General features: G+C 38.2%; 1 protein-coding gene across 2 annotated transcripts in view; it reads left to right on the forward strand.

Moving 5' to 3' along the window:
• LOC150088224 (CTP synthase 1-like) overlaps positions 1–14,505 on the forward strand; it is a 292,973-nt gene that overhangs the window by 173,325 nt on the left and 105,143 nt on the right. For both annotated transcript variants that reach the window (XM_090369393.1, XM_090369394.1), the window contains exon 11: positions 7,355–7,451. In XM_090369393.1, coding sequence (XP_090225519.1) covers positions 7,355–7,451 — 97 coding nt within the window. The remainder of the gene's footprint in view (positions 1–7,354; positions 7,452–14,505) is intronic.

Genomic DNA, 14,505 nt, shown 5'->3' on the forward strand with positions numbered 1-14,505 from the left:
GTGGTATTACACTCAGGGTAGTGGAGAATGAAAGAGACCTGGGGGTAATTGTGCAGTCAGATATGAAATTTTCTGAGCAGTGCAGACAGGCTGCCAGAGTAGGTCATGGGGGTCTTGTCAATGATATACAGGAATTTTGTGAGCATGGATAAGCAGTTAATTATCCCCTTGTATAAGGCAATGTTCAAGCCACATCTTGAGTATTGTGTACAGGTCTGGAAGCGTCATTTTAGAAAGGTTGTAGAGTTGCTGGAATAAGTACAGCGAAGGGCAACAAAACTGGTGAGGGGAACAAAGGGGTGCTCTTACGAAGAAAGTTTAAGTTTTGCAAATTGCAACTTCTGGAGACTAGGCACCTGTGAGGTGATCTGATTGAGGTGTATAAGGCCTTGAATGGATTGAGCAGGCTCAATGCTGATGAGATTCTTGCTCAGATTACAAACCTGAGGTGTGTGTAGATTCAAACTGAGGAAAGAAAGTTGTAGAATAGATGTGCAGAAATTTGCCTTTAGCCAGTGGGTAGTTGATTGCTGGAAGAAGCATCTATCTGTTGTTGTGGAAGTTGATAGCTTAAATAAATTCAAAGCAAAACTAGACGTTTGGATCAAATGGATCAATGAAATGGGAAGTGGGTTTTTTTTTTTTTTTTTTGGCTGATGCTATATAAACTTGCTTTCTTGCATCATATGCCACTATTAATGCTAATGCTAAGAAGTCATCTGTTCAGCTTTTGTAAACAATGGATATTATATTTTTGAACAATGGTTTAAAAGTATTTTTGAGAAGTATGAAATTTTTAAAAAATTATTCTGTATCTTAATCAATTTCTGAGAAGTCTGTATTCTTCCCGTTTCTTATGTTCTTGTAGTGTCAGATACTTGGATATGACTATTATTTGCACTTGTACATTACATTGGGGCTTAGAGGGGAACAGGCATTCTGTGTTATCAGATACTTAAAACACTGATGGATCCAATACCTTTCTATCTCAGAAGATTTAGGAGAAGTCCGGTTGGCCTGCCTCCCTAAAATCCACTCATGCACACCTTCTCGATGGTAAGCCCTGTTACGTCACTTAGGTGGCAACGAACATATAGAGTGGTTCTCTTCAAGACACCTGGTCAGCGTGAAGAGGAAAAGACCAAACCCTCCAGCACATTGGCAGCACAATGAAACAAATGGCTCTCAGTCCCCAGCAGCTTTCACTCCCCCTCTTACGTCAGTGAGAGGATCAGAGTGGAAGCAGAGGGTGCTAAGAATCTCTGGGGACGACCAGGCTGCCGTGCACGGAAACTGAACTTGGCCTGTTACAACGTAAGATCACTTGTCGGTGAAGACACGATATTAGAGCTGGAAAAGGAATTAAAAAATGTGAATTGGAATATCCATTGGTTTAGCTGAAACAAGAAGAAATGAATCACTTATAAGTTTATCAAGTGGAAATCTGCTGTACATCAATGGAAACAGTGAAAGGAGCAAAGATGGAGTTGGCTGTCTGGTCCATAAAGATATAAAAAGCAACATTTTGGATTTCAAAAGTACATCACCAAAGGTGTCAAGACTACTACTCATGATTTTTAAGAGGTACAGGCTAAAGGTTACAGTGGTTTATGCCCCAACATTGGTTGATGAAATGTACACCGAAAATGAGTCTTCTAGATGAGCAGAAAACCCACTACACTATCATTATGGGGGACTTCAATGCTGTGGTTGGAAAGAGACAAAACAGTACAGAAAGGGGAACTATAGGAAATTTTGGAATTGGTGAAAGAAATGAAAGAGGTGTGAAAGACTTGTGGAATTTGCAGAATCTTGAGGATTGTCAGTAATGAAAACTTTTTTTCAAGAAAAGGGTGAACAGAAAGTGGACATGGAAGAGACCAAATGGATTAACAACTAATGAAATCGACTTCATCCTAACTAACAGAAGATATATCGTGAATGATGTTACCATCCTGAACAAGGTAAATGTTGGAAGTAATCACAAGTAAGATGCATACTTCGTATAGATGTAAGAAAAGAAAGGAAAAAAACTGACTCGAATAAATAATACAAAGGTCTTTGAGATAACAGAAGAGGAGAAAAAGCACTTTGTGCTGAAACCTAAGAACAAGTTTGAGTTTTTGCAGATGCTCAGGATCAAGATATTGATGAGGAATATTACAACTTTCTGAAAATGATAAAGCCCAAGAAACCTATAGGTAAAAAGAAATCCAAAGAAGAAAAAATTAGTCAAGAAACACTGACAAGGAGAAAATTGAGTATACTGAGTTATGTAAAGCCATTAGAAAGAGACTCGGAGAGCACTTAAGAGGATTTAATACAAGAAATGTACGAGAAGCATTAAGGGAAAACAAAGGACTTAAATCAGCAGCCATGAGCAGTAATACAGAAAGACAAATGATACTGAAACTGAAGACTAGTGATGGTGTACTTAAAAATAGCAGAGAAGACATAATTCAAATAGCAGAAGACTGCTGTAGAGAATTATAAAAGGAGCGAGGGAATGATGCCAGCAGTGGGGAAGATGGGTCGCAAATTAGTAACACATACGACATACCCGATATCCTTCCTGTTGATGTAGAACATGCGTTGAAGAAAATGAAGAATCAGAAAGCACCGGGGGAAGATGAAGTTACTGTAGAGTTGTTAAAATTGGGAGGAAGAGACGGGGCACAAAATCTGACAAGACTCTTCACAAAATGCATTAGAAAAGGTGTGATGCCTAAGCAGTGGAATAATGCAACCGTAGTTCTGCTGCATAAGAAAGGAGATAAATCAGAAATTGGAAATTATATACCAATTAGCTTGTTATCCCACATCTACAAGTTGTTCACAAGGGTCATTACTAACAGATTAGAAAGAATACTTGATGAGAATCAACCAAAAGAGTAAGCTGGGCAGGATTCTCAACTATGGATCACTTTCACATAATATCACAGCTAATGGAGAAAGCAAATGAATATAAAACACCATTATGCCTGGCATTTGTGGATTATGAAAAGGCATTTGACTCCATACAGCATAAGGAAATATTTTGGGCACCGGAAAGACAAGGCATAGATATCCCATATATTAAGATTTTGAAGAAAATGTATGAGAACGCTACCTCCTTTATTAGACTAGACAAAGACAGTAGTTTCTCAATTTAAAATTGAGAAAGGTGTTGAACAAGGAGGCACAATATGTCTGAACTTGTTTACTGCTTCCCTTGAGAAAGTTTTCAGAAGATTAGACTGGTCACAGAAAGGAGTCAATGTGAATGGAGAGTACCTAAACCATTTACAATTTGCAGATGACCTTGTGGTCATAAAGCCGATCCCAAAGAATTATTCCCAAATTTCCTCTTAATCCCAAAGATTAAGAGGAAAATCTTAATCAGTTATGCAGAGGTAGTAAGGATTTTGGACTGAAGATGAATATGGCTAAAACAGAAGTAATGATGAACACGTATGCCATAGAAAAGGATATAATGATTGAAGAAGCAGCAATTGAAAAGGTGGAGTCATATACTTATTTGGGACAAGTCATTAGCTGAATAATAATAAATGGCTGGAAGTTAACAGAAGAATAAATTCTGGATGAATGGCATTCAGGAAATATAGTCACATACTGAGGAGCAATATCTCAATTTGTCTGAAATGTAAAATGTTTAACCAATGTATACTGCCCACCATAATTTATGGAAGCGAAACTTGGGCACTCACAAAAAGAATGGACGAGAAGCTGAGAACTACACAGCAAAGAGTGGAACGAATTATATTGGGAATCAGACTGTCAGATAAGAAGAGAGACACATGGATTAGGCAGCAAACTCAAGTAAAGGACATTCTTATCAAAACTAAAGAACTAAAATGGTCTTGGGCAGGAGATAGCTCGAAGAAATGATGACAGATGGACTAGGAGAATAAGAGAATGGTGCCCAAGAGGAGCTAGAAGAAAACCTGGAAGACAAAAATGGAGATAGACAGATGAAATTCATGAGTTTGTTGGCAGTAAATGGATGGCCATTGTACAAAACAGAAGTAACTGGATAGTTGCTAGAGAGGCCTTCATCCTGCAGTGGATTGAAAATGGCTGATGATGATGATGACATTGCATTATATATCATTATTTCGATGTAATTGTCTTAATAATTAGCATTAGCATTAGTAGAGGCATATGATGAAAGAAAGCAATCTTAAGCAGCATCAGCCAAAAAAAAAAACACTTCCATTTTACCCCTCCGTTCATTCGCAATATCTGTCCAGCTGAGTCTTAGATTTATTTAGGCTATCAACTTCCACAACAAGGGATGGAAGTCTGTTCCACCAACAAAAACTACCCACTGGCTAAAGGCAAATTTCTGCACATCTATCCTACATCTGTCTTTCCTCCATCTGAATTTATGCCCTCTCAGGTGATTATTCTGAGCAAGAGGAAGAATCCCATCAGTATTGAGCATGCTCAAACCATTCAAGGCTTTGTATACCTCTATCAGATCACCTCGCCGGTGCGTAGTCTCCAGACACTGTAATTTGCAAAACTTAAGCCTATCTTCATAAGAGCAACCCTTTGTTCCATTCACTAATCTTGTTGCCCTTCTCTGTACTCATTCCAGTATCTCTACATCCTTCTTGAGATGAGGCTTCCAGACCTGTATACAGTACTCAAGATGTGTTGCCTGACCATTGCCTTATACAAGGTAATAATCACCTCCTTATCCCTGCTAGAAAGATTCCTGTATATCATTGACAAGACACCATGAGCTATTCTTGCCGCCTGTCTGCACTGCTCAGAGAACTTCATATCTGCCTGCACAATTACACCCAGGTCCTTTTCATTCTCTACCACTGTCAGTGTAGTACCACAGAGTTGATACGTTGCTCTGGGGTTGCTGTTTCCCATGTGTAGTACTTTACATTTGTGAATGTTGAACTTCATTTGCCAGCTCTCAGCCCATCTGCTCAAACTTTCCCGATCCTGTTGCAGCAGCATAGCATCAGTAGTGTCCTTAACAACCCTGCCAACCTTTGTATCATCTGCAAACTTGGACATTAAGCTTGTATGCCATCATCAATATCATTTATAAATACAGAAAACAATGATGAACCCAACACTGAACCCTGAGTGACTCCACTAATAACATTTGTCCAGGATGAGCAATGTCCATCGATTACCACTCTGTCTTCTCCCCCTCAACCACCCCTTTATCCATAGCAGCAATTTGCCTCCAATGTCACACTGCTCCAATTTGTGTAGCAGTCTTCCATGCACAACAGTATCAAAAGCCTTTCTAGGATCCAAATATATAATATCATAGTTATTCCCTGCATCTAGTACTTTTGTGACTGCATCATAGTATCCAATCAAATTGGTCAGGCAAGACTTTCCCTTAACAAAACCATGCTTTGTCTGAGCTATAACTGAAGTTTTGTCTAGATGATCCAGCAGTGCTTCTTTAATGAGTGCCTCCATTAATTTTACTGGAACAGAAGTTAAACTCACAGGTCTGTAATTACCTGTGTCAGCCTTTGATCCTCCTTTGTGAATTGGGGTGACATTTGCACATCTCCAGTCTATGGGTACCTCCCCTGAGTCCAAGGAAGCTCTCATAATTATGGCTATGGGCTCGCTTACTTCCCTTGCTGCCTCCTTTAATATAACTGGATAGATCCCATCCACCCCGGGTGCCTTTCTTGTGTTTATCTTCAACAATTTTTCCTCCATTTTACTTTCAGTTATTACAAGATTATCTAGCTTACTGCCAGAGTTGAATAACTCCTCATGTGTTAATGTCTATGCAAAATATTCATTTAGTTTGTTAGCTACCTGAGCAGAATCATCAACAGTTGAACCATCGATATCAAGTGGGCCAATCTGATTCATCCCCTTCCTTCTAGAGTTTACATAAGTAAAGAACTCTTTGCTGTTTTTCTTTGCATCCTTTGCCAAAGATTTCTCATAATCTGCCTTTGCCTGCCTAACCTCCTTTGTAATCTGGTTACAGATGAGCTTATATCTATCATAGGCTTCTGTGTCACATGTTAATTTATATGTATCCCATGCATTTTTCTTCTCTGCCATATGTCTCATTAGTTCATCTGACCTCCATTTAGGCCTAAACCTTGAATAATATTTCTTAGTTGGTATGTAAAGCCTAGTAGCTTCCAAGATAAGTTCTTTGAATGCTTCCCATTTCGATGCTGTTGGTAACATCATCAGTTGGTCCCACTGTATAGAATTTAAATACTGTCTCAGACCATCGTAGTCGCCTTTACGAAAGCAAACACCCTTCAATTTACCCCTGATGGTAGTTACCTCTTTGAGTAAATCCCACTTCAGCATGCTGTGATCACTGCCACCTAGTGGTTCCTTTATCTGCAGATTCTTAATGCATGAAGAATCACTACTGATAATCAGATCAAGTGTATTACTCCCTCTAGTTGCCTCCCGAACATGCTGATGTAGAAAACAACCATCCAATAAATCCACAAAAGCCTTGCTAGTGTGCGAGTGACCAACCCACAAATTCCAGTCAATATCTGGGATATTAAAATCCCCCATTATAAGACTCTCTGATTTACTGGCCCACTCTATTTACCTGTACAGTTTCTTATTATACTCATCAGAGTCATTATTCCAACCCACAAATTCCAGTCAATATCTGGGATATTAAAATCCCCCATTATAAGACTCTCTGATTTACTGTCCCACTCTATTTACCTGTACAGTTTCTTATTATACTCATTAGAGTCATTAGGCCTATAGCACACTCCTACTCTCAATTTTGATCTCCCAATGCTTATGTCACACCAAACTGACTCGACACTGCACTGTCCAGCGATGTCGACTGGCTTCACTTCCTTAAATTTTTATATGTTTCTTAACTAATAGCATAACCCCTCCTCCCTTCCTATCCTGTCTATCCTTCCTGTACACATTGTACTCCCCAAATTCCAGTTCTGCATTCTTTATATCTGTGTGACACCATGTCTCTGATATCTCAACAATATTTGCCTTTGATATTTTGAGCAATACCTCAAATTCATCAAATTTATTTACCAAACTCCTAGCATTGGTGTACACGCAAGTATACATTCTCCTATTCCTATTCTTAGCTACACTAACACAACCCATATGTTTACTTGTACCGCAATGACTCCCAGCAGTCTGAAATATTCTGCATCTTGTTTTCCAGGCTGCTGCTCATTCCAATAGAAGCAATGCAAGAATCACTTTCACCTCTGCCTGTGGCTACTTTTAATCTATTAGTCCTTATAATTATATGCTATGGTGTGATTTTGATAGTTTGAATACAGTTCATTTCTTGCATAGTTACTTATTTTATTATGTTTTTTATTAACAATTTTAGGTTATTGATATGCCTGAGCATAATCCTGGTCAGATGGGTGGAACAATGAGACTTGGCAAACGCCAGACAGTTTTTAAGAGTCAGGATTCTGTTCTAAGTAAGATTATTTTAAAATATGCTTGTCACAATATGCCCATTCATAAAGCCTGCTGAGTTTTAAGAATATACTTTTGTGTGCAATAATGTGGTACTGTTGTTATTTTGTTACCTTTAATATATAGTTGGCAAGGCCACCTCCATAGCCAGGTGGGCAGGAGCAGTAGTGCATAGCACACGCTTCTTGATTTGACCGGGGTTCGAGCCCGTACCCACCAAATACAGAGGATGCAGCAGGTGAGGGTTGGCGTCAGGAAGGGCATCTGGCCGTAAAAATTGCATGCCAAAACAATAAAAACGCTGACCCCATATAATAATGAGAAAAGGCGAGGACAAAAAAAAATATATATATATATATAGTTGGTAAGAATCAAGGGTTAATTCAGATAATATTGAACAAACTTTTTTTTTTTTTTTTTATAATTTCACTCAATCATAAAAAAAAAGTTTCTCCTCCTTAATCACAAAGGTGAAGATAATAAATTGGTCCACTTACAGCACATATGTTTGTGGATCAGTTTGGTACAATGTTATGATCCACAAGCATATGCACTTTCAGTACATATGAATGTGGACCATAACATTTTACTAATCTGTGCTGAGTAATGCCATATAACAGGAAAAGTGTATAATTGTTGGTATTTTGTGTACTGAATGCAACTATATCATTGGTTTTTCTCTAGTATCAATATTTTAGCAGCAATTGAAGACAACCAAAAATATTAAGTTGTCTTGTGCACCCATAAGCATTCCAAATTGTGCTCCATATGAATGTGGTAGGTCATCATTAGAGAGATGGTTTCATGGTAATCTAACTATATGCCTTTTGCTGTACTTCAAATATGGAGAAAGCCCACCAATCATTATGGCAACTGCTGCTGTGCTGTTTTTTGTGTAAACATAAAACTTTTAAAAAAGTCTGCAGATTGAAAAACTGTCATGCATCCCAATATATCATCTTCTATTGCTCCAGTGCCACACAATGAAGATCTGCCAATTCTCAGTCCACCTTCCAGAGAAGTTTTCAGAATTGGATGATGAATTTGGTAATCAGGATAATTGGATTACATTTCAGAAGCCTGTTCAAGTAAAGCACTACATTTCTGTAATCAGCAAGAATTGAATAACTTAGCTGATAGACTGGGTATAATCAAATCCACTGCAGAGTTCCTGGAATCTTGTTTAAAAGAATAGAATTTACTAGATCCCAGCTGCAATACTTACAGAAACACATACAGAAAAAGACAATTATGCATGATTATTTAACTGTTGCAGAATCCCTGTGCTGTTTTTTTTTTTTTTTTTTTTTTAATTTTATTAGGCTCTGTGAAAAAATTGGTATTAGTAACAATCAAGAATAGTTTCATCCTTCCTTAGAAAGTTCAAGTAATTGTTTGAAAGCTGTTTTGCTTCACAATGGGAATATACACCCATTGATTCCTTTTGTGTACCTTGTTCGTATTAAAGAAGGCTGTGAAAATATGAAGACCTGTTAGAGAAAATCAATTACAATCAGTGTAAGTGGGATATCTCTAGGGACTTCAAGATTAGAATTAGTATTATTTTTAGTAGTAGTAAATGATGCAAGAATGCATCACCAAAAAAGAACAAATAAAGAAACCTTCCCACATCATCTGTCCATCTCCCCTAATAATTCCCTTAGTTTTTCCTTGAATATATTCAAACTACCAAAACAACAGATAGAAGTTTGTTCCAACAATCAACCACCCAGTCAGTGGCTCAGAAAACTGCTAGCTTGTGGGGATTCACAGACTAATAGATTAATAACAGCCACAGACAGGGTTGGAAGTGATTCTTGCAATACTTCTATTGGAATGAGCGGCAACCTGGAAAGCAGATTGCTAGGGATTTCAAGAACTTCTGGGAGTCATCATGAAACAAGTAAATACGTGGGCTATGTTAGGGTAACTAAGAGTAAGAACAGGTGCATGTATACTTGTATGTACACCAGTGCTAGGAGTATAGAAAATAAATTCGATGAATTTTATGAATTTGAAGTGCTGGTCAAGATATCAAAGGCTGATTTTGTTGGGATATATCAGAGACGTGGCTTCACACAGATATAAGGAATACAGAATTGGAATTTGGGGAGTACAATGTGTACAGAAAGGATAGACAGGATAAGAAGGGAGGAGGGGTTATGCTGTTAATTAAGAAACACAAAATTTAAGGCAGTGCATCCAGTTGACATTGGTGGATAGTGCAATGTTGAGTCAGTTTGGTGTGAAATAAGCACAAGGAAAGGAAAAATTAGCATTGGAGTGTGTTATAGGACTAATGACTCTGATGCATACAATGAACAACTATACAGAGAAATAGTGGGCCAGTAAATCAGAATGTCTTATATTGAGGGATTTGAACTTCCCAGATATTGACTGTAACTTGTGGGTTGGTCACTCGCACACTAGCAAGACTTTTGTGGATTTGCTGGACAATTGTGTTCTATAGTGGCATGTTTGAGAGGCAGCTAGAGGGAGTAATACTCTTCTTCTGATTATCAGCAGAAGAAGAGTATTACTCTTCATTATTATTGATTCTTCATGCTTTAAGAATTTGCAAATGAAAGAATCACTGTGTGGCAGTGATCACAGTGTACTGATGTGGGATTTACTTACATTTAACTACCATTAGGGGTAAAGAGAAGAGTTTTTGTTCTTGTAAAACTACAGTGTTCTCAGACAGTTTTTAAATTCTATACAGTGGGACTATCTGATGATGTTATCAAGATAAATGGGAAGCATTCAAGGAATTAATCCTGGAAGCTACTAGGCTTTTCATACCAACTAAGAAATACTGTTAGGGTAACTTAACAAGATTTATAGGCCTAAATGGATGTCAGAATAACTAGTGAGTCTCATGGCAGAGAATAAAAAAATTAATGGGATGCATATAAAGTAACAGGCAACACTGAAGCTTACGGCAGATATGAGCTAGTCTGTAATCAAGTCATAAAGCAGGTTAGGCAAACGAAGCCAGATTACGAGAAATCTTTGGCTAAGGAAGCAAAGACTTCTTTACTTATATAAATTATAGAAGGAAAGGGATGAATCGGATTGGTCCGTTTAATATTGATGGTTCAATGGTTGATGATCCTGCTCAGATAGCTGACAAAATGAGTGAGTATTTTGCATCTAGATTCACACATTAGGAATTCTGTAGGGAAGTGGACGACAGAAACTTATTAAACTCTAACAGGGAGCTAAATAATTTTGTAATAACTGAGAGCAAAAATGGACAAATTGTTGAAGTTAAACATAAGAAAGGCACCTGAGGTGGATGGGCTCTTCAAGTTATATTAAAGTAGGCGCTGAAGGAAGTAAGCAGTCCCTTAGCTATAATTATGAGAGCCTCTTTGGACTCGGGGGGAGATCCCCGTGGACTGGATATGTGAAATGTATTTCTAATTCACAAAGGGGGGATCAAAGGGTGACACGAGTAATTACAGACCTGTTAGTTTAGCTTCTGTTACGCAGAAAAAATGGAGTCACTGGTTAAAGAAGTATTCTAGGATCATCTAGACAAGAATGCAGTAATAATTCAGACAAAGCATGGGTTTGTTAAGATGAAGTCTTGTCTGAACAATTTGATTGGATACTATGATGTGGTCACAAAGGAACTGTATGTAAAAAAAAGTGGCATGTGTACCCTGTACACACGAAAGATGTTTTATTTTATATGAAAACATCTATGGCAGTACTAGAGTAAAACAGTTTAAATTTTTGAACAGTGTGATCGAAACTTACTCATGCTACTTAGAAGGGTGATGTTGATCAAAATCTTGCATAATATTACTACCCACTTTCTTGATAATATTCTGCTTTTATTATTGCGAAATCTTATTTCAATCGTAAAACTGTTTAAATTTTTGAACAGTTTGATCGAAACTTACTTGCCCTAATTAGAAGGTTGATGTTCATCAAAACCTTGCATTTTATTCTTGCATAAGATTACTACCTGCTTTCTTACATAATATTCTGCTTTTATTCTTGCATAATATTATCGCGAAATCTTATCACAATTGTAAAACTGTTTGATCGAAACTTTTTTTTTTTTTTATGTGAACCCCAAACACGAGAGGTATTAGAACCTATAGTACTTGGTACCGTGCTTGGGTTGGAGGTTGAGAAGACGAAAGAAGATATTTGTTGACATTGTACTTGAACTTCTGTAGATTGTAATTTTCAGGAAATACGTATGAAGGAAGGTTGTTCCAGAAAACGGCAGTTGAATGAATAAATGAGGAAAATGAAAAGTTGGTTCTGTGGGTTTGAAGTTGGACAGTAAATGGATGTTGGCTGGTGGCGGCACGTGTTTGGACTGTTTTGAAAGAGAGAGCGGGAATTATAGAAGCCAATTCAGAAGAACAGTGCCCATGGAAGTATCTGTAGAAGAGGCATGCAGCAGAAACAGTACGTCTATGAGAAAGTGAGTGGAGAGACTTTGTTAGAGATGAATCATTAATTAACCTAACTGCCCTCTTCTGAATGGAATCAAGAAGCCTGAGAGAGGTTTTGGGGGCACCACCCCAGATGTGGGAACAATATTCCATGGCAGGGCGGATTTGCGATTTATACAGAGTGAGCAGCTGTTTGGAAGAAAAGTAACGCCAAGAGCGAAAGAGAAAACCAAGTTTTTTAGATGCAGAGGAATCAGTATTTGTAATGTGCTTGTGCCAAGAGAGATTACAGTTGGGGTCAGGGTAGTCCCCAAAAGAGATATATCATTTTGCCTAGAAATCAGAGTGTCACTAAAGATAAGCATAGGAGCAGAAGAATCCTTTTTGCGAGATATAAGACAAGACTGAGTTTTAGAAGGGTTGAAATCAATTAAGTTGTCTTTGTCCCACTGGAGAATTACCTGAAGGTCGGCATTTAAGGAATTGGTAGCAGATTTTCGAGAAGTTGAAGCTGATTGAGCAGGACAAGGTTTCTCAAAATGGAAAGTGGAATGCAATGTGCTATCATCAGCAAAACTATGGATAGGATTTCCAGTCAATGGAAGAAGGTCATTAATATACAAGACGAAAAGAGTGGAGGACACCGACATTAGTAGAAGAGTTAGAAGACAGAGAGCCATCTATCATCACCCTCAGTGAGCGATCAGAGAGAAAACTGGATAACCAATTACTAAAAACAGTTGGCAAACCATAAGATGGTAGCTTGTTTAGAAGACCTTTATGCCAAACATTATCGAAGGCCTTTGAGATGTCAAGAGCAACTACTTGTGTTTCACCGAACCTTTCCATTGAATTAGTCCATAAATGGGTAACATAAGCCAGAATATCACCAGTGGATCGACACTGATGGAATCCATACTGGTGATTGTTGATCAGATGGAAGGTTTCTAGGTAGTTTTTGAGTTGGTGGTTAATTGATTTCTCCATTGCTTTAGAAAAAGTAGAAGTAATTGCAATGGGACGATAATTGTATGGGAGGGATTTGTCACCCTTTTTAGGAACTGGCTGGATATGAGCAAATTTCCAAGCAGAAGGAAAAATACCTTTGGAATAAGAAAGTGAAAAAAGCGGCAAAGAATAGGAGTAAGTTCAAGAGCACAGGTTTTGAGAACAAGTGGAGAAATGTCATCAGGACCTGGAGCTTTCTTAGCATCAAGATTCATCAAAATCCTTTTGATATCCTTTTGACGGAAGACCACAGGAGGCATTGAAAGGAGCGTGTTGGGAATGGTGGGAGGTGTTTTACCAAGATCATTAATACATGAGCTGGAAGAAAAATGGGATGCTAGCAGGTCAGCTTTATCCTTGGCTGAAGTGACAACAGAACCATCTGGTTTGGACAGAGGTGGGAGCAGAGATGGGCAAGAGACCAGAATGCTCAGCTACCATTAGGGCAAGAAGCAAGTTTTCTACTCTTAGCCTGTTCAAACTCTAGTTTCGACTGATTAATAACTGCTTTACAATTGTTGCGAGTTTAGGTGTAGGCAGAAAATGAAACTGAAGAATTAGAAACAAGCCAATTACAATATGCAACATTCTTCTCTTGAACAGCCTTGGCACATTTATTGGAAAACCAAGGTTTAGATAAAGGATAAGATTTTAAAGTGGAGTGTTGGGATAAAGGATTCCATTCCTGCAAGAATAATTTCACTTACACGATTGAGCAAACGTTGACATCAGAAGTTTTGAAATAGTAATCCGACCATGGAAAAGAAGAAAAGAAGTCTCGCAGGTCATCCCATTTTGCATTCTTGTGATGTCAAACAATGTTGGGAATAGCCATGAGATAAAGGTTCCATTGAAGAAGAGACAATCACCAAGTTGTGATCTTAAGTGCCTAAAGGATCTCTGACTTCGACCATGTACTTAGAAGGGTTGTTTGTGAGAAAAAGATCAAGCGTATTGGCTGTATGATTAGGATTGTCCGGTATTCTTGTAGGTAAATGAACAATCTGTGCTAGATCATTAGTAATTGCAAAAGCCTCAGCATCTCGACCTGTCGGTCAGTGTGACTAGAAAACGGAAGCCAGCTGGAGTTGTGAACATTAAAATCACCAAGGAAAATTACCTCACTGTTAGGAAAGTTCAACTGGAGAAAGTCAAGTTGCAAAGAGAGGAAGTCGAAGAACTCCAAGTGATTAGTGGAGTTGGAAGAACAGTAGAGACAACAGATGAATTTGAAACAATGAGGTAGAGAGATTTTAAGCCAGAGAAGATCATAGAGAGGAGATTCCAAATTGCCAAGTCTCTGACAGGCAATATCAGAATGGACATATACACAAGTACCACCTTTGAGACGAAGGAATCATACAGCAAATAATTTGGGCATCTGAGATGAGCAGTAGTTGAATCAACCGATAACTGAGATTCTGTCAGAAAAAGTCCACGGGGTTTGGCAGACTGCAAGTGGAAATGGACATCGTTGAGATTAGAATTGAGACCACGTATATTTGTGAAATGAATTAGGAAGTGCTTGGGAGGTTTAGATCTTTTCGCAGATAAGCTTACTCTATTAGTTTGACAATTCATGGTGTATTCAATAGTAAGAAAAAGTGGGGGGGGTCATGCTGTATGAAGT

Source organism: Mastigoproctus giganteus, chromosome 3 (genome assembly GCF_048544385.1).
Source record: "Mastigoproctus giganteus isolate SK-2022 chromosome 3, ASM4854438v1, whole genome shotgun sequence".
Classification (NCBI taxonomy): Eukaryota; Metazoa; Arthropoda; class Arachnida; order Uropygi; family Thelyphonidae; genus Mastigoproctus; species Mastigoproctus giganteus.